Source organism: Syngnathus floridae, chromosome 8 (genome assembly GCF_059516105.1).
Source record: "Syngnathus floridae isolate MCC-2025c chromosome 8, RoL_Sflo_1.0, whole genome shotgun sequence".
Classification (NCBI taxonomy): domain Eukaryota; kingdom Metazoa; phylum Chordata; class Actinopteri; order Syngnathiformes; family Syngnathidae; genus Syngnathus; species Syngnathus floridae.
This window is the reverse complement of record NC_142420.1, coordinates 710465-734927: the sequence shown is the minus strand read 5'-3', so window position 1 is coordinate 734927 and position 24463 is coordinate 710465. Positions and strand designations below refer to the sequence as shown.

Here is a 24463-nt window from a genome sequence, read left to right as displayed (position 1 = left end):
GAGCGAGCGAGCAATTGCAGGTGCGGCGGGCGGGCGGATGCACATTTTCCTCAAACGTTGGAAGAACACTAAAAGCACACAGCAAATTCTCTGATGTGCTTTCCCACTTAGTCATATTTGATTTTTTTTTTTTTTCTGGGAAAGGAAGGAGCATAATATGGTCTGCCAATGGTCGGGGCGCACCAAGGTTCAGTGAGCAGAGCAACGTTTTGCATGTTGCCATTGAATGGCATGTGTGGGAAAGCACATTTGCGCCCAGCAAATAGGCCAATAATAGGACATTCACCTTCCATTCATTGAAGATTATGAACAACAAAGTGCATTTTGCTGAATGCATGTTAAGAACACAAATGAAGAAGTCAGCCGACCACCAGCGGGCGAAGGCACGGTCAAAGTGAGATTTGCCTGAGCTGAAAAGCAGCCGCCACACCTGCCGCCCGCCGGAGGCTGTGACGCGCAAAGTCCACAGCGATGGCCAAAGTTCAAAAGGTCGTCACCTCTCCGCCACTCTGCCTTCTCAGCAGGATAGTCCCCCGCCCCGCCCCGCCCCTGCCGCTTTTAAAGCCAACCCCAGCGCCCGTGTCACAAGTGTGTACGTCCGCACAGCTGGGGGTGATTTAAAGCGGGGGGGTCAAGGTCAGGGAGCAGATGGGCTTTTGGGTGACCCTTTCGTGCCGACACTCGGAGGCTTGATTAGCTTTTTTTGGGGGGGGGGGGCGGGTCAGACCTCGGGAACTGGAACGAGAGATTAAGCAGCTACGGCTCAGTTACACGTATGATTTGCCATTGCAGGTGCCTTGGACTTTCTATTTGAGTGATGCCCCTTTTCCAAAGCAGGTGCGAGAGAGAGGACGGGACTGCTGAGTAAGCCAAACATGATTTTGGGGGGGCTTGCGCAAGAATGTCAACGGAATCCCTTGACCTGCAATCACAGCCCCCTGACTGAGCGAGGGTGGGGGCGGGGGAGGTCACGGGGATCTGAACAAGCACATGTTAGTCCTCCACCTGCACGTTGACAGGCAGACGGGCCGTGTCACAACAATCCCAAACACCCGTGTGCCCTTGCGTAACCTTAGCCAACCCCCCAACCCGCTCCAGATGACCCCCGGAGACCCTGGCGGCCATCTGCTACGAGCCCATTGGCTGCAGGGTAAAGAGCGGGCTCGGACGCTCGTTTTGGATCAAATTGGCAGCGGCAGCGTTAGCGGCTCATTTGTTCGAAGCCTGCTGCTTGGTGTGGCACAGCATTTTCTTCACCGCACTCGTATCGCCGATGATTATTTGCACCCTGTTTTGCCTGTGTGTTTTTGGTTTCAAGCAGCCTTTCAGGGGTTAGGGAAAATAAAGCCAAGGTCTGTACCCATGGCATGAAAATACAAGCCTCATGTGGAGGATCCATCCATCCATCCATCCATCCATCCATCCATCCATCCATCCATCCATCCATCCACTTATCCATCCATCCATCCATCCGCTTGGTCTTTGCTGGCAGCTTTAAAGATCTTTGCTGGCATGGGCTGACTGCACTGCATCTATTTGGAGTGTCAGGCGCCGCGGCGACGTCAACAAAGAGTGGCAAAGTCACACGAGACGCCGTGGCTCATCGCAGCGCCCAAACAGTCCTAATCGAAAGAACACGTGCATACGTGTACATGAGTAGGTTTTGTCTGCACATACGCTGACTCGGCCTTTTCCTCGGCTCTTGGGAAAACACTTTGGGGGTTGCCAATGAATGAATGACATCTCTGTTAAAGCATTTAGGCCACTCGAGTGTTGTTGATTTTAGCCAGAAGCAGAGGCAAGAAACGTGCTTGACATTTATTGGCACAAATCGGACCACTTAACATGCGTAGTCTTTTCAATTGGACCTTCCTGCAAAACGCATGCGCTTTATCTTCGGATTTGCACTCTGTCCAACTAAATATGTAGCGAAAGATCTTCAAGAAAAAAAATAGACACAGCAAGTTGTGTGATGAATCACTTTTTAGGAGAGTAGGAATGGGAGATGTGACGTTGCAACTAAGCAAGGTGGCCTATGCTCCAACGTGCGGCACGCTCACATGAGGATAGCATCTTCAGATAACATGCTGCACAGTCAACAAAACAATTTGCCATTAAAAATGTGAAACACCGTTTTTTCCTTTTAAACATTTCCTCCAATGATGACGGCCAAGAGTTCCTATTGAGCAGATATTGAAAATGAAATGGCTCTAGCGCTATCCTGCGGCATGTTGGGGCATTGCAGTAAAAACTGCGCGCATGACAAGCTTGGTGCGCATAGAAAAGCATGGTGAAATAAGGGCGTTTAGACCAAGCTTGGCCGCTTTCCAAGAGGACAAGGTCAGACGCGCGCGAGTCTCAAAATGAACGCAGGCGAATCACGAGGAGGCAAAGCAGAGAGCAGAAGCACACGCAGATTAAAAGGATTAGCCCCTTGTCACGCACCCTCGCCTCGCCTCGCCGCCTGCCCCAAAATAGAACATGGCCCGGCCCAGGCCAGGCCAGGCCCAGGCCAGGCCAGGCCAGGCCCAGGCCAGGCCAGGCCAGGCCAGGCCAGGCCAGGCCAGGCCAGGCCAGGCCCAGCCCAGGCCAGGCCAGGCCAGGCCAGGCCAGCCCAGGCCAGGCCAGGCCAGGCCAGCCCAGCGCCACACCGTCATCGGGACCCCGATGGAGAACGCAACGAGTCTCATCTCCTGCAAACGGAGGCGTGCCTGGCCTGTCTTAGGTTTCCTTGTCCTTCTCTGCGTGTATGAAAGAGAAACACTGACACCACGAGGGCAAAACGCCTTATTACACATTAAAGTTAGTTCAACTTCATGTCAAATGTCTCTTCTTTTTGTGCACTTTTGTTTTTATGAAATAGTGAAACTAATATGGGGGGAAATGGGGAAAGTTGAAAAACAGTTCCCAAGATGTCTGACTCATTTAATCAAAGAGACAAACTCTTATTTGAACTGCTTTGTTTTTAATGATTATTTTCCATCAGAAATAGTCAAAGCCATTCATTCATACAATGTTGCCAACCAAATATGGACAGCGCTCTCAATACAGACACTGTGAGACATTCTTACAGACCAATCATTGATTGGGGAAAGGACGGCGGCAAACATGCACTCCAAGGCCTGGCCTCGCCTTGTCTTGCCTTGCCTTGCCTTGCCTTGCCTTGTCTTGCATGCAACACTTTGTATCAAAATGCATTTTCAGGCCCCTCGCTGGTTCGCTCGCTCTCTCGCTCTCTCTTTTGCTCATTTTCAGTGCAAGCTTTCAAACCAACATGCATTGATTGAATTGGTGGGGATGTCACTGGCCAATGCAAACAAAATGAATTGTTATCATTATTTGCTTTTTTTTGGTCTTGTTTTCAGGTTCAAATTGTTGCTATGAAAAGTGTCTACCACACAGGTGCCAAACTCCAGTTTGACGCGCCTCGGTGGCGGGGGCGGCGGCATCGCTGCAGGTTTTCAACGTTTCCCCTCGTTAAACACACCTGATTCAAACGATCACTTGAGCCTCACCTTCTGTAGGAGCCTGATAATGATCGATTGAATCAGGTGCGTCGGCGGCGGCATCACTGCAGGTTTTCAACGTTTCCCTCGTTAAACACACCTGATTCAAACGATAACTTGAGCCTCACCTTCTGTAGGAGCCTGATAATGATCGATTGAATCAGGTGGGTTTAACGAAGGAAACTTGGAAAACATGTAGGAACTGGACTTTGAAACCACTTGCAAGTCCACGGACCCTGTGTTTTCTGTAATGATGCCGGTCTGCCACAGGAGGGCAACGACCAACTGGCCGACTCAAGGCCCATTATTACTTCAGAAAAATGTCATGGCACACCACCAAATAAACAAAAATGCCCAAAATAAAACAAAAAGGTTGGACATTCTCATTTTAAAACGCAGACTTCAAATCTTCAAATGCAAAAGCTTCATTTCAACTGAACTTAAGTGCTTGACTTGGACAATAAGGATGAGGTTGGACTCATACAAAACATCTCAAAAGGGCATTATTTGATGTGGGAAGAAAAACAAGAGTAGTAAAAATAAATCAGTGTTACACTCACTTTTACACCCTATAACGTGAATGTGCGTACACACACACACACACACACAAGTACACATATATATTCTGTTCTGTATATTCTGTATATATATATTCTGTTATTGTTTCAGTCAGTTTACATAATTCATGTATACAAGTGAGCATCGAGCAACAAAGCAAAAAAATAAATATCTGTATATATATATATATATATATATATATATATATATATATATATGTGTATATATATATATATATATATATGTATATATATATATATATATATATATATATATGTATATATATATATATATATATATATATGTATAAAATGATGTTTGGTCAGCTGGTGCAGAGCTATAAACATGTTTGGAACAAAACAGAAAAGAAACTCGACAGCAGTGTAATGGCACAGTGCTTTTCTATGAAGCCGCTTCGACACAGAAATTACTTTTTTTTTTTTTTCTTCTTCACCCTTGACGTGATTTATAGGCTTTAGTTCTAAGGGCGGCACTACCGAAAGATATGCCTTTAGGATGGGGGACCACACCAAGCAAGCCAAGTCATAAGAATTTTGCGCATTCGAAATCCTGAAATGCTGAATGTTTTCTTTGTTTTTTCAATTAAAAAAGGTTGGTTTATCAAAGGAAGTCAGGCACGAGAAATATTTACAACGAGCACAAAAGTGCTGATAAAATAGAAAAGAAAAAAAACAGCCCTGTAACATTGTTGTTTTTGCAAGCGATTAATTGACCTACAGTATCAATACATACACAACCAAACAATCCAGCCAGCAGCCACGTGTGTGTGTGTGTGTGTGTAAGTGTGTGTGTGTGTGTGTGCGTGTGCGTGCGTGCGTGTGTGTCTTGATGCGCAAAAGCTGTCTTTGGTTGAGCACTTCAAAAGTTGCCATTTGCAATCCACCAAGGTCACACAACTTGACTTTTCTCTTCTGGCGTATCCCCAAAACGACAAAGACCCAGACATGACATGGGAGGAGAAGGGAATGGAAGGGAAAAAAACAACAAGATTGTGGCACCGTACAAAAGGCTCATTTTGCGGCTTGAAGGTCCTTTCTGTCAACAACTTGTACGTGTGCGCAAGCAAATGGGAGAAATTGCAAAACGTGACGCGCATGTTGTCCGGATTTTTTTGGAAGGATCCAGATGGTTTGTTTAGTCAAGTGAAATGGAGGAAATTTCAACACAACATTTTTTTTCCAGTGTGTGCCACAATTGATTATGTTTCCGCCCATGTGACATCTGGGTCAACAAAAGTGCAAAAATGTTGCACTTACTCACATCCGGCTCCGCCCCCTTTCTGCACTTCCGCAGCTCCGCTCGAGAGTCCGTCCGCAAAGAAAGGCGCAAGCGAGACGAGACGGGACGAGACGAGACAAACGTGTGCTCGGACGCGACGCCGAGAAGCGACACAAAGTGTTTGCAGGGGAAAGGAGTGTCCGTCCATCCGTCCATCTGTCTGTTGGTCAAAGCAGGGAGGGAAGTAAGCAAAAGAGTTTTGGGTGCGGGAGGGAGGGAGGGAGGGGCGAGTGAGCGGAGGGAAGAAACTGCCGTGCTCATCGCTTTTGCAACGTAACCATCCTGGTGACAAAGTTGACGATGGCGCCGGCGGGCTGCTCGGGGTCCATCTCGGCAAAGAGGTGGCTCACGTTGTCCGTCGTGCTTCCCTGCTTTCGCGCCACGAAGCCAAACAACCTGCAGCAAAGGAACATACGCGTGCTTGGCGCTCAAACAGCCTTGACGGCAATTGCGGCAAGAAACGCGCCCCGGCCCGGGCACTTACTTGGCCGTGCCGCCCTCCGGCTTCTTCCACCTGCAAATGTGTTCAACGGCACGTCAAGTGGAGGCAAAAAAGCATCGGGCGCGCAAGATGAAGTCAAATTGCTCACTTTCTGTCCTGAGGGTCGATGTCACAGAAGGTGACGGTGTTGCAGGGGTAGTGGCGGCGGAAGAAAAGCCTGAAAGCAGAACCAGCGCAACGTCAGTCTCCCCAGCCACGTCCGGCGGGACCTCCCTCCCTCCCGACGGCTGGCTGGCTGGCTGCGTACTTCCTCAGGTTGTCGGTCAGCGTGATGCCTTGCGAGGACACCTTGAAGTGCACGACGGCCGACTGACAGGCGGGGGCGGCCAGAGTCTCCGAAATGGCCTTGGCGATGGCCTGGGGGCCCGTCAGCGACTCCATGTCCACCGAGTTGATGTAGAGCACGTTGCACGCTGATACACAAAAGGCGAAATGCTAAATGCGCCTCGAATTGGGGTCTTTTTCATTGTGGCCACGTACCCGCTCCTTCCTTCAGTCGCTCAGACAGCGGATTGCTTTTCACCACTTGCGGCTCTTCCTCGACAAGATCTGCAAAGTAGACCACATTGCTTCGGTGATGGATGCACGCAGGCACGCAGGCACGCCATCTTTTTGTTGAAGTAACTTGATGGGGCCAACCTGCGGTAGGAATGAGCAGCTTGCAGGGCAGGGCCAGCGGCGTGATGGCGTGTTGGTAGACCAACGCCGACAGACAGCCTGCAAAGCACAAGCAAAAAAATGGAGACTCCGAACGGCACGCGTGAGTAGCGGGCATCTTTTCTTTGGCTTCCACGCACCAAAGTACGGCTCGTTGGGACAACCCTTGAGTCGGACTCCTTTGGGGCTGCTCTCAATCAGGAAGTGGCGCACCAGCTCGTTGGTGATGTCACCTGCGACCGCAGCAAGAGTCAGATGTGCGCAGACGACAAGTGGCCGCTTTCTCGGTGCCGGCCGGACCTTTTTTGTTTGGATGCAGCGAGGGAGGGGGCGAGGCCACCTTCATGGCCAAGCCGTAGGCCCCCTTGAAGGAGTGGCTGTCGCGGATCACAAAGGCCCCGGGTTGGCGTTCTCTCAGCACGCTGATGGCTGCTCACACCAACAAAAGGTTCACACGCTTTGCTTTCCATGCGCACGGCTCCGCCGCCCGCCGCTTACCTTGCTCTCGGGATATGTCGGGCTTGTACCAGAACTTGGACGTGTCTTGGACAAACTTGACGTTGAGCCTGCTCTCGGGACCTCCGTCTGTTGAAAAAGACAAAGCCACGGATGGGACGTCAAGCTAAAGAAACGTTCACGGCTCGCTCGATCCAGTCTTCTGCATTTCAGGCTGGAGAGATTGCGACTTGCTCTTTGAAGCTCCTTACCGGGCATGTTGAAGCGCGAGAAGTCCGAGAGGGTGTGGAAGTAGCCGGGATTGCTCTTTTCGCTCAGGGAGCCGTACGCCGGCGCTCCGTTGGCTCTGTCGCCGCTCGACATGCGCCTCTTTTCCGGTAGCTGAGGTTGAAAAGCGGGCGTGGCGCTCGCCTGTCGGAAGCCTCCGCCCGCAGCCGCCGTTTCGCCGGCGTCTACGGGGAAGGAGGGGGTCGGCGGTCCCTGGTAACCCGAGGAACTGCTCTGTCGGGAGAGGTTGGCGTGCCGCTCGTCCGGCGTGGCGTGGCCGCTGCGCACGGGGCGTCGCTCCGAACCGGGGCTCCCTTGCAACTGGGAGACGGACGGGTGTCCGCCGAGCGCAGCTTGTCCCGAGGACGCTCGTCTGCCGAGGGTCGGGCTCGGTCGCGAGCGCTGTCCCGTCGAGGCCTGCGCCGTGAGCGCTTGACTCCCCTGAGACGACTGATGGCGCTCGAGGACGGGGCTGCTCCGGAAGTCCGCTCCCCCGTTCACCGCGGGGATATTGGTGTAGGCTTCCTGATAGGCGCTTGGCTGGTGCTCCAAAGAAGCCCGCAGCCCCAACTGGGGACTTCCGGTACGGAAGGCCTCCGTCCAGGGGGCTCGGCTAGAATCGGAGGCCGCGCGGCTCTCGGTCTGGACGTCGGGGCCGAGGCCGGCCGGCGTCGCCGTGCCGAGGTAGGAGGATGTTGCGGAAATGGAATCCGGATGAGAGGAGTTGGGGGAAGCGGACGACGCGGGAGTGGAGGATGCACTCGCTGCCGCCTGCGTGAGCAAACTCCAATCGGTAGCGGCTCGAGGCGGAGTGCCGGAGTTGCTTTCTGCCGAGGCGGCGTTGCTGCAGGACAAAGCAAAGATGCGGGTTCAGTCACGTGAGGTGGCCTCTGACGGAAAGGCGCGCTACACACCCCTGCGAGCCGTGCTCGGGACCGCTGCTTCCGGACAGCGGCCGGTTGAGGGTGGGCCACGCGGGACTCGGACTTGCGGCCTGCTCCGGAGCGTCGCCTTGAGGGCTTTGGGGTGCTTGCTCTCCTCCCGTCACGGCCGACCTCGCCACCGACTCCACGTAACTTCGGGGCGCTAAATGGGAATACAAAGGCGTTTGTGATGAAAGCACGACTTTGTTTACAGTGGGTCGAGCGGGCTGCAACGTCAACATAGGAGACTCAGGGGTCAAGAGGTGTTCTTGGACGGCGCCAATGACATTTGGCCGGAGCGGGGTGATCGCACCTCATCTTAGCTTACCTTCTTCGTCCTGAACGTGCTCATCGTCTGAGAGGCGTCGTTGCAAATAAGTCAGAGAAACAAAAGATTGTAAGAGCGAGCAATTCCTCGTGATGTCATGTTTAGCTATCTTGCTCGTGATCATTTTGGAAGCATTTCCAATGGCTTGTCGATATTGTCAACCACCTTTGCATGGTAGCACCCATTGCGCTTGAGTATCAACTTTTCTTTACAAAACAATCCAGGAGAAGTTGTAACAACCTGCGCCGGTTTGGTTGAGCAGGAGATGGGCCGGGTTGTGGGGCTTCAAGCCCAACGCCGACAGCGGCGTCTTGGCCAGACCCGGAGGTGAGCGACCTGAAGAGAAGAAGGAGGAACGGACAGTTAGCGTGGGATGACATTGGCCAAGGTCGTGCCTCGTGCGGAACATGCGCTAGCCACGTCAAACTGAGTTGCCATTCCCAGCAATGGCCATGTGTAGATTTACAATGATTGGGTCGATTTGGTTTTGTGCGTAATCGTTTCAAGGATCACTCAGCAGGCACAGGGGAGGCCGGGGAGGGGAGGGAGGGGCCGGGACAATAGAAGAGACCTGCATTAGCCACTTACTGCTGACACGGCGGGCAGCGTGACTTGCGAACTCTGCTTAAATGAATTCCGGTATCACATGCGTGACTTGAGTTTTGCTATTTACAGCAAGCTAACTAGGTTTGGTGTCGCCAAAGAGAATCAAAGTCCTAAACGAGGCCAGAACATCACTGAAGACAAACATTGCTTACATGTGCATCATTAACCAGTCAAACATTTGGGGAATGTCATCGCCATTACAGGGCAGAACATTTCATGACGACCACGCTCAACAGAAGCCTTTTTGATGCTACCGTGGCTCGCTCTGCCTGACACTTACACAGGTTGAAGTAAGGGGTGTGTGGCGAGGCGGGACTTTGGGGAAGCACCTCACCACCGACTGTGGGGGTCAGGCCGGTGGGCCCGCCCTCCGTCTCCTCAAAGGCTTCCCGGTAGCTGTGCATGTGTCTCTGCGGAGGAGAAAGACAGACTGTGACGGGCTAGCTAGCGACCCTCGCGCGCAAAACCTCAATCAAACTGCCACGACAGATGATGGAGGCAAAAAAAAGATTTAAAAAATCAAGGTCTCCAATATGCATCTACTTACAAGTAGACAAACGTGCCCAAATGGGCTGAAATCAAACCACTGGTGATGAACGGACAGATGTACCTCCTTGGGCCGTCCGCCGGGGTTCATGGCGATGGCGTTGGCGAACTCCGGAGAAACGCAACGGACAGGGGAACGAAGCGGGACGTCGGGGGACGCGGGGTCTTCGGAGCCGTCGCTCGTGATCCTACGGCGGGGGAAAAGCGCCGGCTCGTCCGCAGACGTCCCATGGGAGCGGACACCTGCGAGTGAGCGCAAATTCAGTCATGGGCGCCAGGGAGGTTAGCGCACCGCATCATTTTAGGAGCGCAGAAGCGTGAGGCCGACATGCTGCTGGTGGAGGGAGACTCAGCTTCCTGCACAAACTGCTCAAAGGCAAAAACACCTGGCTAAGATGTCGATGACTTACATTTGATAGTTCGTTTTGTCTACGCGTGACAAGTGAAATATGATGGAATTTTTTATTTTTTTTTTTGCACTTTTAGATGATTAATCAAGCCCTGTGTGGACGTTATTGTCATTCCTGAGAATCAACACAACGAGCGTGTCACATGTTAGAAACATTTCCATAATGCAGACTGCAGGAACACACCAGAAACGGGACGAGAGAACAAACCCCAAAGTGCGTGAGAGGAGGAAATTCTGGAGGTGAGCCTTTGCGCTCGTGCTGAGTATTCTGGGCAAATGGGAATGAAAGGCAACGGACGTGAAAATGAAAGAAGAATGACAAACCTGCCGGCTGCTTATTTGGGATTGCGCCGGCCGCTGACGACGGACGGGGTGCAAGTGGATCTCTTACCTGCAACTCTTTGCGCCACCAGTCCTTCCACGCTCAAGACGTGCTGGTCGGGTTCACGGTCCCTCCAAGCGGGCACCGCGCCGGGGCCGGACAAAGGGCTCGCTGCAAAGGTGTCATCGGCAACGGCGGCGGCTTTGAGCTGAAGAGGACCGGATCCGGATGGAGCGGCTCCGCCCGTTTCCCATCCGAGGGGCGAGACGGATTTGACGGGCGACTGTCGGCCGGACGCTGGAGGCGTCTCCACCTCATAGATGGCTCCACTTTGGCTCTGCGAGAAGGAGGGCTGCGCGGTGACCACGTGGCTCGGCCTCAGAGGAGCGCTTTGCGACTTTGGCACGAAACAACGGCTCGGCTCCAAGTCCAACATGAGGAGGTTGAGCGTCTCGATGGATTTCTCAATCTCCTCCTGCGACGCGCTGTGGAACTGCGGAAGGCTCCGGTGAGCGGGCGGCGTCCCGAAAGTGAGTCCTTCGGTGACAGGCTCCTCGGGTACCCCGAAGCGTTGCCAGATGTTGAGGCCGCGTTGGACGGCGTCCCTGCTGCTGGTGGTGCGGGCGGGAGCCGGGGGCATGGCCCGCGTGTCCGAACCCAGCGACTGGGAACGGTAGAGAACCCGAGAGGCCGGCGCAGAATGGTCACACGTCTCCAGTTTGTCGGCGGAGCCCGTTTGCGACGGCGCCGGGCTTTTGGCCACGCCGCGCTCCAGGTACGGCACGCGCTCCTGGGCGTCGAGAGCCGATTCCGAGCGGTAGTAGAGATCGGCCGGGGTGGCTCGGCCGTCGGCGGAGGAGGACAACGTCCCCAGACTGTCCACGCTGTTTGCCTTTTGAGCGCTGGGTAGCTCGTCGTCTAAAATGTCCGTTTCCCGGTCCATGTTGCGGTGACCGTTGACGTGGACCTGGGCGGGCACCTGCTGGAGTAAGGCGCCGACGCCGGGCGAGGCGCGCTCGCCCTGTCCGCCGCGCATGGTAGGTCCCTCCAGGCCACCCAGGAGCTGTTCCAGCTCCTGTTTCTCCTGGGGACTGATGGGTCGCTGCTCGTCACAGCGGGCTACGGCGGGAGCCCTTGGCGGGTTCACGGCGGGGTGGACCGCTGCCGCCGCCGCTTCGTCCGTTTTAATGGAGGCTGTGGAGTTTCCCGAGTCGCTGCTCACAGACAAGGCGTGATCGACGGCGGGCAGCGTGTGTTCGAGAGCAGCCGGCGGCGCCCCTGGCGAAGCCGACGGCAATCCGTTGAGCATGACCGCCCCGTCAACAGACTCTTTTTTGCGCACTTTGGCATAGAGACTCCCGTCCAACGGACCTTGGGTGTGGACGACGTCTGCAAGAAGAAGAAGCAGAAGAGAAGAGGGTCACGGTCGAGGACGAGCGTGGGGTTACGGCCACGCCGCTGTGCCCGTCAAAGTTGCGAGTCGGCGACGAGACGACGGCATCGAGCCCGGCGGCTGCATTTTCAAAAGCGTCACTGAAGCGAGAGCTCGCCTTATGCTCGGGACACTCAAATGTGGCTGCTAGATTTCAAAACTGATTTTCTGTGCAAATTCCTCGCACTGACGCAAATGCCTCGTCGCCCTACCCGTGGAAGACAAACTCAAATGTCCCCTGACGGACTCCCTGTGCGCTATGGCGCTCGTCGGCCCGCTCTGCCTGCCTGCCAGCCTGCCTGCGTGGGTCTGTGTGTGTGTGTGTGTGCAGGCCGGTAGTCCTCTTGCTCGCCGCTTATTGACTGGAGTGGGAGGTCCCTGACAGCTTTTTTTACTCTGGATGGGGAGGGCAGGCCAGGGCGTTACACAGTAAGCAACGTTTGAAAGCCACTGGAGCCACTTCATGCATGTTAATGTCGCCGTTGACATTTCCGCCCCTTCAAACAGTGGGAGGGGGGGGGGGGCTGTGCGCCGTCCGCCCTACTCAAGACACATGGACAATGCGGGACATAGAAGCGACCCTCCCTCCCTCCCTCCCTCCCTCCCTCCGGTTATCTTCATTCTCAGGAACAGAAAGAATGTTCTTGACCCGCTACTTGTTTGCTGTCTGATTCATCTCATTAGCAACTGGAGCCGTTACAAGTTCATCTTGAGAGAGAGCAGAAGAAGTCGTCATGGAGCTTCTGCAAGACAGTTGTCTCACTTTCACAAATGGCTTCCTAAAAGTGGTTTCTTCTGGCACTCTCCGGGGGGTGCATTTCTTTTCTCTCACGCTAGTTAGGAGGAGAATGTTTACCATTCTGAGCTTTCAGCAGTTACGCAAGTGCAGAGGCTGGACCGTGACCGTTCTGCCTGCCTGGAGTGACCGCTTGCTTACGCATGTTCTCTTTTCAGACAGGCTGAGAAAAGAGAAAAAAAAAACATGAGCCATCCCACCTGGCATATTTTCTTGTCTAGACAGCTGCAGATAAAGCCCACCACTTGAGATTACAACACACGCAAAGCGTCAAAGGTGTGGCGCACGGCCGGATATTTTAAGGTTGGAGGCGGGGGCAGATGGGGCATCTGTGTGACCTTTTAATCTGACCTTTCAACTCTGTGGCAACAAAACCCCTTGAGCGGCGGACGTAGCACCTGTTTTACACTACCGCAAACACGCTCAACATCTTGACAAAGTGCACGTGCGCTATTTCAACAGACCGAGCGAGCGCAAGTGTTACAGCCGTAATGACAATCGTTGGAGGCGGACGACAACACGTCGCAGCCATTCAAAGTGGGGAGGGAGTACAAAAAGCGGAGACACTTGAAGGGAGTGTCCAAAACCAAACAAGATGCCTGAAAATCAAGTCATCGAAATCCAGCGCAGCTCGCCTGACTAAGCGAGCGACATCGAGCAAGCGTAAGTCAAGTACGGAAAGCTAAACGGGCTCATTGAGTCCATGAAATATTCATCAATCCATCGAGTGCCCCTGGAATGAAGGACGCGTTCAAAGTGGAGGAGAAAGCAAAATCATCATTGATTGTGAGCAAAAACAGACCTTGTTGATTCAATAAGAACATTCTCTGCCCGTAAAGAATGGAATTTGAAACACCAGCCTGCCTGCTGCCAAATGCAATCCTGACGCAGCTCAACAGAAGCACAACTACATGGAGACATTTCCAATCCACTTAAGTGACTGCGATTGACCAGGAAACCAGAGACAAGAGGAAGAACAAGTGCCTTGTTGTGCTAAATCGGGGGGAGGGGGCAAACCACATGTTTGGAGTCAAAATGTGCCGAAAAATACGACTGCGTCCAGGCCTCCAGCCAAGGCGCTATTTGGCCTCCGCAGCTATATTTAAGCGCCATTGTAGCGTCCAAGGAACGCAGCGGCCTCAACCTCCGCCCGATGCCAAGGAGCCGGCTGGGCTGGTTGGCACGACAACCTCGTTGGCCTTTGGCGGTCAGCGTGACGCGACGCCTTTGCTCCCCTTCATCAAGGCAAGAAGAAAAAGTGCTTTTGCCCGTGCAGGCATCTTCTTGAAAAGTGCGCTTAGCTAATGTACCCAAAAGGCCTCGGCCCTAATGGACTGGAAGCTAGCCGAAAACAAGAGGCATGTCTTGGGCGGGGCGGGGCGGGGCGTGCAAAAAACAGGCTCCAGTGGTGAAGATGCAAGCGTGGGAAAGGCCACGTCCCTCGGATTACTCAAAAAGGAAGAGAAAGGAATAGAGAGACAGAGGAAATCAGAGTGAGAGAGAGAGCGAGAGACAGCAAGCCTCTTGGGAGGAGAGGCCAACAATTCTATTTCAGCATGCGCGCGCCACCTCGTGCCACTTAGCGAGCAACCTTTGACATTCGACCGCCTGGTAAAAATAACATGCCATTCAAAATAGAGCCATTGCATTCAGGGAGGGAAGCAAATCCGTGCAGAGAAAGAAAGAAAGAAAGAAAGAAAGAAAGAAAGAAAGAAAGAAAGAAAGAAAGAAAGAAAGAAAGAAAGAAAGAAAGAAAGAAAGAAAGAAAGAAAGAAAGAAAGAAAGAAAGAAAGAAAGAAAAAGAAAGAAAGAAAACATGCCGACCAGGCTGCAGGTAAAAATAACCTCAGCTCAACTTTGTCTTTCAAATCCCAGCGCGGAAGATGAAAGACTTTGGCCGCCGAGTTGGAAGAATCAGAATCAAAGTCGGCTTTTCTGGCAAATACAAAAACTACGTTGACTCTCCATTCACCTTCCGCGACGTCCTGGTTATTCTCGTTGAAGTTCTCGTAAGAGTCCCAGCGAATGGGCGGATCTTGCGTGTTGTAGTCCACCGAGACGCTGGGCCCGTTCTCCAGGTGAGTCACACCTTGAGCAGAGGTACCGAGACATGTGAATCCCTCACAAAATAAAGGACGACAATTTGATGAGCGGCAAAACCATTCCTTGACGCTTACCATACATTTTTTCTGGGCCGAAAGAAAAAAGGAACTCCACTTTGCCATATTCTGGGAACCGCTCATCTGCAACCGAGAAAGGAGACAATGTTCATTTTGCTCAGGTGGCATCAAAGTCTTTGGCCAGGTCCGCCCGGCCCGGCCCACCTTTGAAGGTCTCGTCGAGCTGGTCTTTGCCAAAGACGATTGCCAGGTCGTGAACGGCGCACGTGTGGAACTGCACCCGGAAAATCACGTCCCGGCACGGGCCGCGATGACGCTTGTGGTAGCACTTGAGCTGTTAGGGAGGAAAGCCACGGGATGAGATTCACCGCGCCTACGCCGACATCCTTTCCAAGACAATTTCCCTTGGGCGAGGAGGAGTACAAGCCAAAAATCATTTGTTGCGATGATGTCATGCTTTCCGACGACATATGTAGAAGCTGCCTGCTAATGGAAGTCTTGAAATGAAGCCAGCCGGCCGCTCGCATGTTTTACGGCGCCATCATTTGCTGCGAATGTCAAGTACAATCAAATCCCCACACGCTACAGTCGAGTTGTAAGAAAAAAAAGAAATAAAACACCACCAAGGACAGGATTTCCTCCTAATTATTCAACAGTAAAAAAAAAAAAAAAAATCAAAACCATCCCTTTTAGTGTAAGCAGGGGAGCCGCTTCGATCGTCCTCACCAGAATGTCTCCTTTGAGAAGGAGGCCGGGCTCAATGGTGATGCAGATGCTCGTCTGACTGTCCCCTTGAACGTTACTGCAAAAAAAAAAAAAAAGTCGTGTTACAGCCTGTATTGCACCATCAAGAGTTCCCTGGATTCTGGTGAAAGTTGACGCCACTCACTAGATGCCAGATGTGTAGACGGGCTGCATGGCCTGGTAGATTTTCAGGAAAGGACGGCACCCTGGGGAGAAGGGGGAAAAAAAAAAAACACATACAACATTGGCACGGGGTGGTGGCCATTTGCGGGTGCAAAAGTGGGCAGGGCCCGCATACCTCCTTTGGACTCAAAGTTGGGAATGCCGTGCATGATGACATGGTGAAGAAACAGTGGTTTGTTGTTGATCTTGATGTGTCCGCTCAGCAAACCGCTGAAGTACTCCACGTACCTGGGCGGGAGGGAGGTAGGGAGCGGGGGTTAGGAGCGCGTTTTGGAGGCTTCAAGGAACTGAAGCTGACCTTCTCTGAGAAGGTTGCCCCACAGGAAGCACTTTGTCTTCATAGAAGCGCTTCATGGCGAACCTGTCCAGAGCCTGCTCGGCGCTGCATCGCGTACACACGCCCAAAAAAAAAGCAAGGTCGTCAGGTGAAAACAGCTGTGACCGGAGATCATTGCAAAAATCTCAACACCCACCTGCCGGATATATTGCTGTAATGCATATAGGCAGCCACCACCACTCCGGTTCGGCCTCTGTTGCCCTGAAAAGCAAGCAGACGCACGCCAGCCAGCCAGCCAAACATCATTTTCCTCCTTAGCGACAAGCACCAAAACTTGCAACAGAGCGGTTCGTGGGGAAAAACAAACAAGGCGATTGCTATGGCGACCTCCCACGCTTGGTCCTACCTTATTGTGGATGACCACCACGTTGTGGCAATCGGCGCTCAGCCACGTGTCCATGGCCTTGCAGATGCTGCAGATCTTCTCCAGAGCCGGCGCGTGATGGTCGGGCCAGCCAAAGTCCAACACCTGCCCAGAGAGGAGCGGCCGGCACGCGCGTCAGGCCACGGAGGACGACGAGGACGACCGACGGCCGCTTTCGCCTTTACCTTGGAATGAAGCTCGCCGATGTCATAACGCTTCTCGCTGAGGTTGAAGAGCTAAGGAGGGGAGAAGGTAAAGGAGTTCGTTGCTGGTGGGTAGGGAGGGGGCAGGGGGCTTGAGGTGGAGCAAGACGCGTACCAGGTAGTTGTGGCCGTGCTTGGAGCGCAGCATGGAGGCCACCTCGCGCAGGTTGGCGGCGTAGGCGGACTCCTCGGCGCCGCTAGCGAAGGAGACGGAGATGATCCTCTCTGTGATGTAGAGCAGGTCCAACTCGTAGCTCTCCTGCAGCAGACTGGCGCTCCTGCTGGCAAAAACAAAAGAAACGTTAATCATTGAAATAAATGTTGCCTTTCTCTTTTGGCTTCGTTTGGAATTCAAAGAAAGAGCGTCAACACAAGGTGGCCTGTTGCAAGTGGACTGTGAAATATGCCACTTGGAAATAATCCAGCCCATGTGATTTCAATACATGTGCTTGTGGATATACCAAAAAAGAAAGAAAGAAAGAAAGAAAGAAAAAAAGAAAGGCATTGTTATGTCTTCTGCATAGCTCTGTGCTACTCATTCGCAACAAACAAAAGACGAGATGTTCAGCATCATTTGGGACGCTGATTTATCTTGGATTTTTTGGGGTCTTTGAAAGCAACGCAGCAAATTTTGCAAAGAAATGCATTCATCCCGTGGCTTCCAACTCAGACGGCTTCTTCATATTTCCCGCATTGGTCATCTGCGAGCGGCCCACAGGAAATTGCTCATAAGAGCGCCGCCGCCGCTCCGACTGTACAAGCAAACGTGCTCCACATCTGGAGCCGCGCAAATGTTCCCACCAGCAAGTTTTCATTGTACTTGACTTTTTTCTAAACTTTCTTTTTGATCTGCCCTATCAGTTTATGGTGGAAATGATTTAGCCCGTCCCGTCAAAAGCATCTGCAAGGGCCGAGCGAGAGCAGCCAGCCAGCCTGCCCCGCCTGCCCCGCCTGCCAACACGTGCGTTACGTTACGTTACGTAAGCGACAGCTGCCCGCTGACGGATTCCTCGTAGCCACTGGACACGCACGGACTCACACATGCGGTAGAATGTCAGATGATCACCGGCTTTGTTTCTTTTTTCCCAGCGCAAAATAAAAGCTTTAGCTGTTCAGTCAAGTTTGGCACCAGAGGTTACGCTCCAGTAAAGTCACGCGTGTAATTTGCGGCTACACTTATAGAGCAAGTGCGTTTTGTGTCTGACAAAGTCTTGGTGTGGGGAAAAGAGCAAGGAAGTCAAGTCAGTGTTTTATGATTTTTCTCAGGAACCAACCGCAGCGATGTTTCATATTCTGCCCACAGTGAAGAAAAAGAACAGGACCCTACCTGGACGCTCTTCGACGTGACTCCATGCTTTTGGACGATTTGATTGAAGCCTGTACAACACAAAAAGAGACATTTTTCAACACAAATGCACCAAATGTACTTTTTATTTGGGCCATTGCCACAGTCCTGTCGAATAGAAAAGTAGTACTTTGGCACCACTCTGTCACATCTCGATGCTGCTATGAGACTGAAAAAAGTAGCGCTTTGGTGCATCTTATTTTTGCCATAGGCAAGAGGTGTGAAAGGTACAGCCAGCCAGCTAGCTGCAATGTTTCCTTCAAATCAACTGTTGTTACTAATTTTGTCCACTGGAGGGCGCACTGACCACTACTTCACCAACTTTCTGAAGTGATGCCTGCATTTGTTAGTCACACCATTTAGGTGCTGCAAATGGGTTTCAATGACTTTTTTTCTTCTAACAAAGCAAGTGTGCGTGCCGAGATTCTTACTAAAGGCGCCTTGAGAGCAGGCAAGTGGGCCTAAAGAATGGTTATCTCCGCTGCGGCGTTTGGCTCCCTCCCACGTGAGGGGCCGCTATCCATCACGGGGCCTTCCATCAGACGGCCCGCCCGGCCCGGCTTAAGCTCAAGAGACTCCAGACCGTCCAACTCTCAAGGTTGTCAGGAGTCAAATCCACAACAAGTGAAGCTGATCGATTGCCTTCACGCTAACAAGGGAACGTTACTTGGCACGTCCAAATGTTGCATAAAATGTTTTCTTTTTTTTTTGCAGCAGCAGCAACAATCCTGCCTACCTTCCTGAATACGTAGCCGGTACTCCATCTCCAGGCCCCCCTGAGAGAGGCCAGCCGCCTCCTCAAAGAACCTTCTCTGTCCATCTCTGGCCGGGAAACTTGTTCTTGAAAAAGCGGCTCTCTATTTCAAAGGCCGAGCCGCCGCATGCTTCGGCCGCCGCCGCCGCCGCGCTTCTTCCTTTGTCGTCGCTCCGTATGGTCCTCGTCAAGCCCTTCTGCTTTTGCCCCCCTCTTTCTCTCTTTCTCTCTCTCTCGCTCTCTCTCTCTCTCTCCCTCCCCCCTCCCTTTCGCATCTGGTTCGGTCTCACCCCGGGTTCAACTGTTCCCCCGCCCCTTCAACCACGGCCGCCTCGACACACCTTTACACAAGTTCCGACGGCAAAAGTGACGTCTCATTCAAGCCAGACAACTTCATATGAATGAGCACGGACACGGTGAGCTGAGGTCAGCGCTGAGTTGCCGTGGCCCACGATGGCCGCTCCGCTTTCCCATGAGGAAAATCATCAGCCAGCGCCGCTCCAAACAATGTTTACGGCTCAAGCAGACGTCTCGGTGTGCTTACGAGAGAAAACAATCCTCTCGACACATCTCGGAGTATTGAACATTTCCTTTAAGATGTAACTTCCCACAGACGTGCGGTTTTGACAAACTTGTGTGTGAGGCGGATGACACTCAGCTGAACTTTAAACTACTTGTGTGTGTGTGTGTGTGTGTGGTGAGGCAAATCGAAAGCAGGCGCATTTTAGCGGTCACAAATCAGCTGCTAATGGCAGCGTGTGATGTGTGTGTTGGGAAAACAATGTTTGCTGTCCCATCCGCCAAAGCAAGTGTGATGATTTGTGAGGATGCTCATGAGATTTGTAAACTTGCTTTTGGCTCTTTGTTTTGCCAGAGAAAAATGACACTCACTCACCGAGGCATCGGCATGTCGGAGAGGCAGCTCGGTGGCGGGCGCCTGTTTGGGAGAGAAGAGACAACAAGTGAGGTCAGCGCTGGCTGGCTGGCTGGCTGGCTTTGCAAAACTTAACCTGACGTCATTTGCCGCCGCCGCCGCCGTTCTTTGCCCTAATGTGGCCCCCGACCGAGGCAGCCGTCCGTCTATTAGCCCGCCGCGCAAATATTTACTCCAGCAGACAAGGCTGCTTTTCCATGAGCCAGAAGGCCCGACCCGCTTTTCAAGGCCTTATACAGACATGAGGGCTGAGCGAGCGCAAGGAAGAAAAACACCACAAGGCATCTCCGGCATTCGCTGCCTCACTACGGCGAGCGGAGCTGAGCGCACGCGCTGTCCGTTGGCTATTGCCGACCTGGACGCTCCATTAGGTACAAAAGTCAACGCCTTTCACTCACAACGCTGAAAATGATTGAGGTGCAAAAACAGAGTCTATTTTTGAGTTAGCGGGCGGGAAGGTGGATGATGCTCAGCATTCCTCTTTGTGTAACAAAAAAAAACTCAAATTACAGTGTGGCTGAGGAAGGCCACCCGAGTGTGTGTGCGTGTGTGCGCGCGCCTGCATGTGTGTGGTTGATGCTCCTTGAAATGCAGCAAAACGGCAGCAGCATCAGACGGATGCGCTAAAATCAGCGAGTGGAATGGCTCCCGGCGGCCGCTGCCGCCGCCGCCGCCGCCGCAGGCATTTTGACACAAATAGAGCCATTGTGCATCAAGACAGAAAAACAACACGCTCTCCTCTCTCTCTCTCTCTCGCGCTCTCCAACCAACGTGTGCATTTCCGCTTTTGCAATTGCAGCCAGATGCTCGCCGTCTCGGTCTGCGTGCGTGACACGAGCGGGCGGGACTTGGGGGAAACAACCAACCGTATGTATAAGCGCCGTTCCAGCCTGCGAGGACCGGACGCGACATGTGCAGCGCCAAATAATGATCCGATTTCTAAATGCTCATGTCGTCAGCGTTGCCAGAGTGTGACCGAGTCCTCTTCGGGTCACGTTTGGAAACGTCCAAGAAAAAGCGCTGACGTCCACAGACGACAAGGGCTCCAAAGGCAAAGTCAACATTCTACCAAAATGGATTCTTTTTTGCTAAGCTGTGATTATGGCCAAGAAATCCCCAAATGAAGACACAGCTGGGCCCGAAATGTAAACACAGCAAGTATGGCGAGTTGCAAGCGAGTTGGTGGGGTTCCCATTCCCCTCAGGCCCTCCCGGGACCCTCCTTCCCTTCCCTTCCCTTCCCTTCCCTCCCTCAAACACAAGCGTCTTCTCTGTGGGAAACGCGTGAGCCCAAGATACCTTGGTGGTTTTGCTGCCACTAAACAAACTGCTCCTCTTATCTGACCAAATAGCCAAATGGAAGGCGCCAAAGGAATTTCTTTCTTCTTGTTTTTTCACTCCCGCAGGAAATGTGCATTCGTAAACACGGTCAAGCGGCGAACCGTCCTCCATCTTGGATCCCAGCTGACTTTTGTGCGAGAGGCGGGGCAAACCTCGGCCATCAATTATTTGAGGATTCATCTGTCAATCCAATGACTTGAGAAATCCAATTTGAAAAAAATGTTTTGTGCACGTGAATGCAATCAAAGTGCGTTTCTTCCCAAAGGACTGCTCCATCTCGTTTTCTGCATCAGAAAGCTCAACAAGTTACATTCAATTTTGGACTTGGGTCTAATAGCATGTTCTTGTGTCATTACATAAGCGCCATTTCATGAAACGTAAGACACGTTGGGAAGCCTTTTCCCTGGGAGCAAAGGAAAGCGGTGGAGGGAGGAGGCGGGGTCGGGGGGGTGTCGTATGTTTGCTTAGGTTTGTCAAGCGTCCAAAAGCGTTAAAATAGAAAACATGCAGAAAGAGGGTGAGCGAGCGGCCCGTAGCGGTGCCGCTGCCGCACGTAGCGCCCCATGACCAAAAAAGGCAAGGAGGCAAGCGTGTTTTGACTTCTCTTCATACTCGCACGGCTCCAGCAAAGGATGTCGTCAGCGAGCAAGCCGGCGAGCCGGCGAGCCAGCGAGCCAGCGAGCGAGCGGCGCATTCCCGCCTCCCCTCACAAGCTTCGGCTTGATATTGATTTCCATTTGCTTTAGCCTGGCAGAAGCTTCATCGTCTGCTTCTCGTGCAAACTTGAAAAGCGGCGATATTTTGCTACGACGGGACCAGCGGGCCACCCGACGTAAGATTTTCCAAAAGTGCTCTCGTTTGTCACAAACACTTTTTGTCCCCGCACACCGAGATGAAAACGTTTTATTTTGGTCATTTGGTCCATGTGTCAAGTACGCATGTTCAAATCTGGTAGCAACCACACAAATTCTCTAGAAGAGCAGAGTGAATGGTTTTGGGGTGGCCCGCCAAATGTCATGCGGCTCTCTGGGGAGGCGTGTTTCAAACTTGCCAGCGGGACGACACAAAGACTCAGACGGATGGCTGCAAAGCAAAATGGCTGACCTTCACGTGCATCTAACACCACGCAAACGTCACCTTGCTCAGGGCCGCCATTTTTAATTGCCTGCGTCCGAATACGTATTCACCAACTAGAAAGTAGGTGAATAGATTTCAAATGTAATAAAACAGTGGGAACCACATTTAAGAGTCATTGATCCCAAACAAAATACACTTACCAGCTCATAGTTGGTCGCCGGAACACAAGATGAAGACACCTAAAAACAAAAGGAGACGTTGATCAATAAAAACTCATTGATCTTTTGTCAGTCAAGGAAGTGGAGCAGCTCAGCTTGAGGCCCAAATATCTCAACAACAACAAAAGCTAGCGGGGCGGCGGCTTTTTTGTCTTTTTCTAAGTGAGTGAATGATGAAAAAAACAATGTTTGAAAGTTGTCCTGACCACCGAGTGATTACAGGGCAGCGGTGGGAGCGCAGCCAATTGCTGTCTTTGCAACCCAAAGTGACTTTGGCTTGAGCACGTCACGCGTTTCCATCCTAACAATGACAGTCGACAAAAGCCAGCCGTCAAACAACGAGCATCCACCAAGCGACTCTGGCGGACAGGAAGAGCCCGGCGATAATGGCCTCCGGTCGGTCGGCCGTGAGCGAGCATCAAGACAAATAGGGCGCCGCTACTCGTGTCTCCATCCTCAACATGCGCAAATCATTTTTCCCAGCGTATGCTACGGTACAGAAGAAAAGCACTTGCACTTTCCGTAGTCCAACCGGACGTCAAAGTGGGTGCCACGTGCGAGAAGCGCTTTTTCTTTCCCTTTCCTAAATACGGGCAACAATATTGACCTCCGGCAGTCGTGGCCGGCCGGGCGTCACGTGTTTGCATTCAAAGCATCCAACGCGAGCGTCTCGCTCCTTGACTCGACGGCGCCGTGGACAAATGTATCGGCACGTCTCGCTCACATTGTCTCCTCGTGTGCCGCAAAGTCACAGAAAGGAACAAGGCGCGGTGGATTCAGGCCACGTGCGGCCGAGGCCCTCTAGCGGCCTACTCGGGGGCCGGACCCGAGCCCAAAAGTCAGCAAGACCGAGTCCACCGTTTGGGCTGTAAAGTAACTCCTGTATTTTGGGAGCCCCACTGTGGACAGACGGAGCTTTTTGTCGCCTGCGCCGTCCTACGTGGCATCAAAGTTGGATGGTAATTTGAAAAGCGGAATGCGAGGTCGGGCGTCGGCAACGGAATTTCAACTTGGGGTCCACACAATGCCCGACGTGCGTCGGCGACATCGCTCGCCAAAAGCAACACAGAGTCTTTGTGCGCGCTTTGCGCTGCGTGGGAAGGAGGCCGGCCAGAGCGCGTGGCCATGCTATCGGGAGTACTCAAACGAGCGCAATGTAATCAAGGCTCGCATTCCCGACGTGCTTGCGGAAACGACATTAGGCGAGCGAGGGCCCGTTTCCTGCCGACAGAGATCCCGGTGGCACGTCGGTCGGCTTCGGTCGCGTGCAAACACACACCGTCAAAAGTCCGCTTGGCCAAAATGCCAACAAGCTATCTGGCTAGCTAGCTGGCTGGCTGGCTGGCTGGCTAACTGGCGAGCTGTCTGGCTGCGTCCGTCCTGCCGTCCGTCCGTCCGTCCGTCACGGCGCAGCGTGCCAGAAGGCAGGTCCGGCTGGGACGCTTATCAAAGAGAAAAGGAATCTCGGCAGGCATCTTCAGGCTTGATTTATCGCAGAGTCTTTCTTGCTTGAGAGTTACGACATTTCTCCTTTCTCGCTGAAAACTTTGTGGAAAGCTCTCAAGCGGGCCGGACAGAGCGGCGCAAACGTGAGTCAAAGCACCTGGCTCACGCAGCGATTCCCGTCGGAACGCTGCTGATTTATCTTCCCGCAAAGAAGGACTTGAGACTTACAGGCATGACTGATTTGTTTGGGGCTGCCTCTTTGTCTTTTTGGGCGTAATCCCTCAAGATGGAAAAGTCTTGCTCATAAACGAGATCATTTGACTCGGGAGGGAATCGTGTCGTACAGTCAGGCTGGCTGTGACTCACACCGAGAGGAGAAGGCGCGACGAGGTGGCCAATCGCTTAAGTGGCGCTTTTTCACGGGACCCCAACCGGTGGCCGTCCGTGTCAAGCCATGCCAAGAAGGAGCTTTGCGCCACGAGCGGAGATTTCACCCTTTCCAAGCCTCATCACAAAGTGAAGTAGGCCTTTAAACATCTTCCGTTTTGCATCTCGGAGCCAGTAAAAACATTTTTCCGTGTGATGTCATCAGGCAGCTGCTGGCGAGCTCAAAGTAATGTGCAGATTGAGCGTGCCGGCAAACAAGGACATGGGAAACAAAGACGTGAAAGCGGGGCTCTTGTGGCGTGTCATTAACTGACCACGGGGGGGGGGGCAAAGAGTCAAAGCAGCTCCAAGGGACATCCGTTCATTGGAAGGGCAACAAGCGAGATGGATTTCCATCCTGGAGT

At 52.6% G+C, this 24463-nt stretch overlaps 1 protein-coding gene across 4 annotated transcripts in view; it reads right to left on the bottom strand.

Moving 5' to 3' along the window:
* Positions 1 to 2945: 2945 nt before the first annotated feature.
* tns1b (tensin 1b) overlaps positions 2946 to 24463 on the bottom strand; it is a 35944-nt gene continuing 14426 nt past the window's right edge. For 2 of the 4 annotated variants that reach the window (XM_088382212.1, XM_088382211.1), the window contains exons 4-34: positions 22209 to 22247; positions 19553 to 19594; positions 17886 to 17935; positions 16674 to 16839; positions 16541 to 16591; positions 16338 to 16460; positions 16128 to 16192; positions 15953 to 16036; positions 15770 to 15882; positions 15617 to 15677; positions 15454 to 15529; positions 14932 to 15061; positions 14785 to 14850; positions 14580 to 14696; positions 10449 to 11768; positions 10266 to 10325; positions 9713 to 9891; positions 9383 to 9512; positions 8737 to 8832; positions 8497 to 8523; positions 8160 to 8331; positions 7230 to 8089; positions 7021 to 7107; positions 6823 to 6951; positions 6663 to 6755; positions 6505 to 6582; positions 6346 to 6414; positions 6113 to 6278; positions 5954 to 6022; positions 5848 to 5877; positions 2946 to 5759 (exon numbers count right to left, since the gene is read on the bottom strand). In XM_088382212.1, coding sequence (XP_088238338.1) covers positions 5621 to 5759; positions 5848 to 5877; positions 5954 to 6022; positions 6113 to 6278; positions 6346 to 6414; positions 6505 to 6582; positions 6663 to 6755; positions 6823 to 6951; positions 7021 to 7107; positions 7230 to 8089; positions 8160 to 8331; positions 8497 to 8523; positions 8737 to 8832; positions 9383 to 9512; positions 9713 to 9891; positions 10266 to 10325; positions 10449 to 11768; positions 14580 to 14696; positions 14785 to 14850; positions 14932 to 15061; positions 15454 to 15529; positions 15617 to 15677; positions 15770 to 15882; positions 15953 to 16036; positions 16128 to 16192; positions 16338 to 16460; positions 16541 to 16591; positions 16674 to 16839; positions 17886 to 17935; positions 19553 to 19594; positions 22209 to 22247 — 4887 coding nt within the window. In that variant the 3' untranslated portion in view covers positions 2946 to 5620. The remainder of the gene's footprint in view (positions 5760 to 5847; positions 5878 to 5953; positions 6023 to 6112; positions 6279 to 6345; positions 6415 to 6504; positions 6583 to 6662; positions 6756 to 6822; positions 6952 to 7020; positions 7108 to 7229; positions 8090 to 8159; positions 8332 to 8496; positions 8524 to 8736; positions 8833 to 9382; positions 9513 to 9712; positions 9892 to 10265; positions 10326 to 10448; positions 11769 to 14579; positions 14697 to 14784; positions 14851 to 14931; positions 15062 to 15453; positions 15530 to 15616; positions 15678 to 15769; positions 15883 to 15952; positions 16037 to 16127; positions 16193 to 16337; positions 16461 to 16540; positions 16592 to 16673; positions 16840 to 17885; positions 17936 to 19552; positions 19595 to 22208; positions 22248 to 24463) is intronic. The other 2 variants (XM_088382214.1, XM_088382215.1) reach the window with 1 other exon arrangement.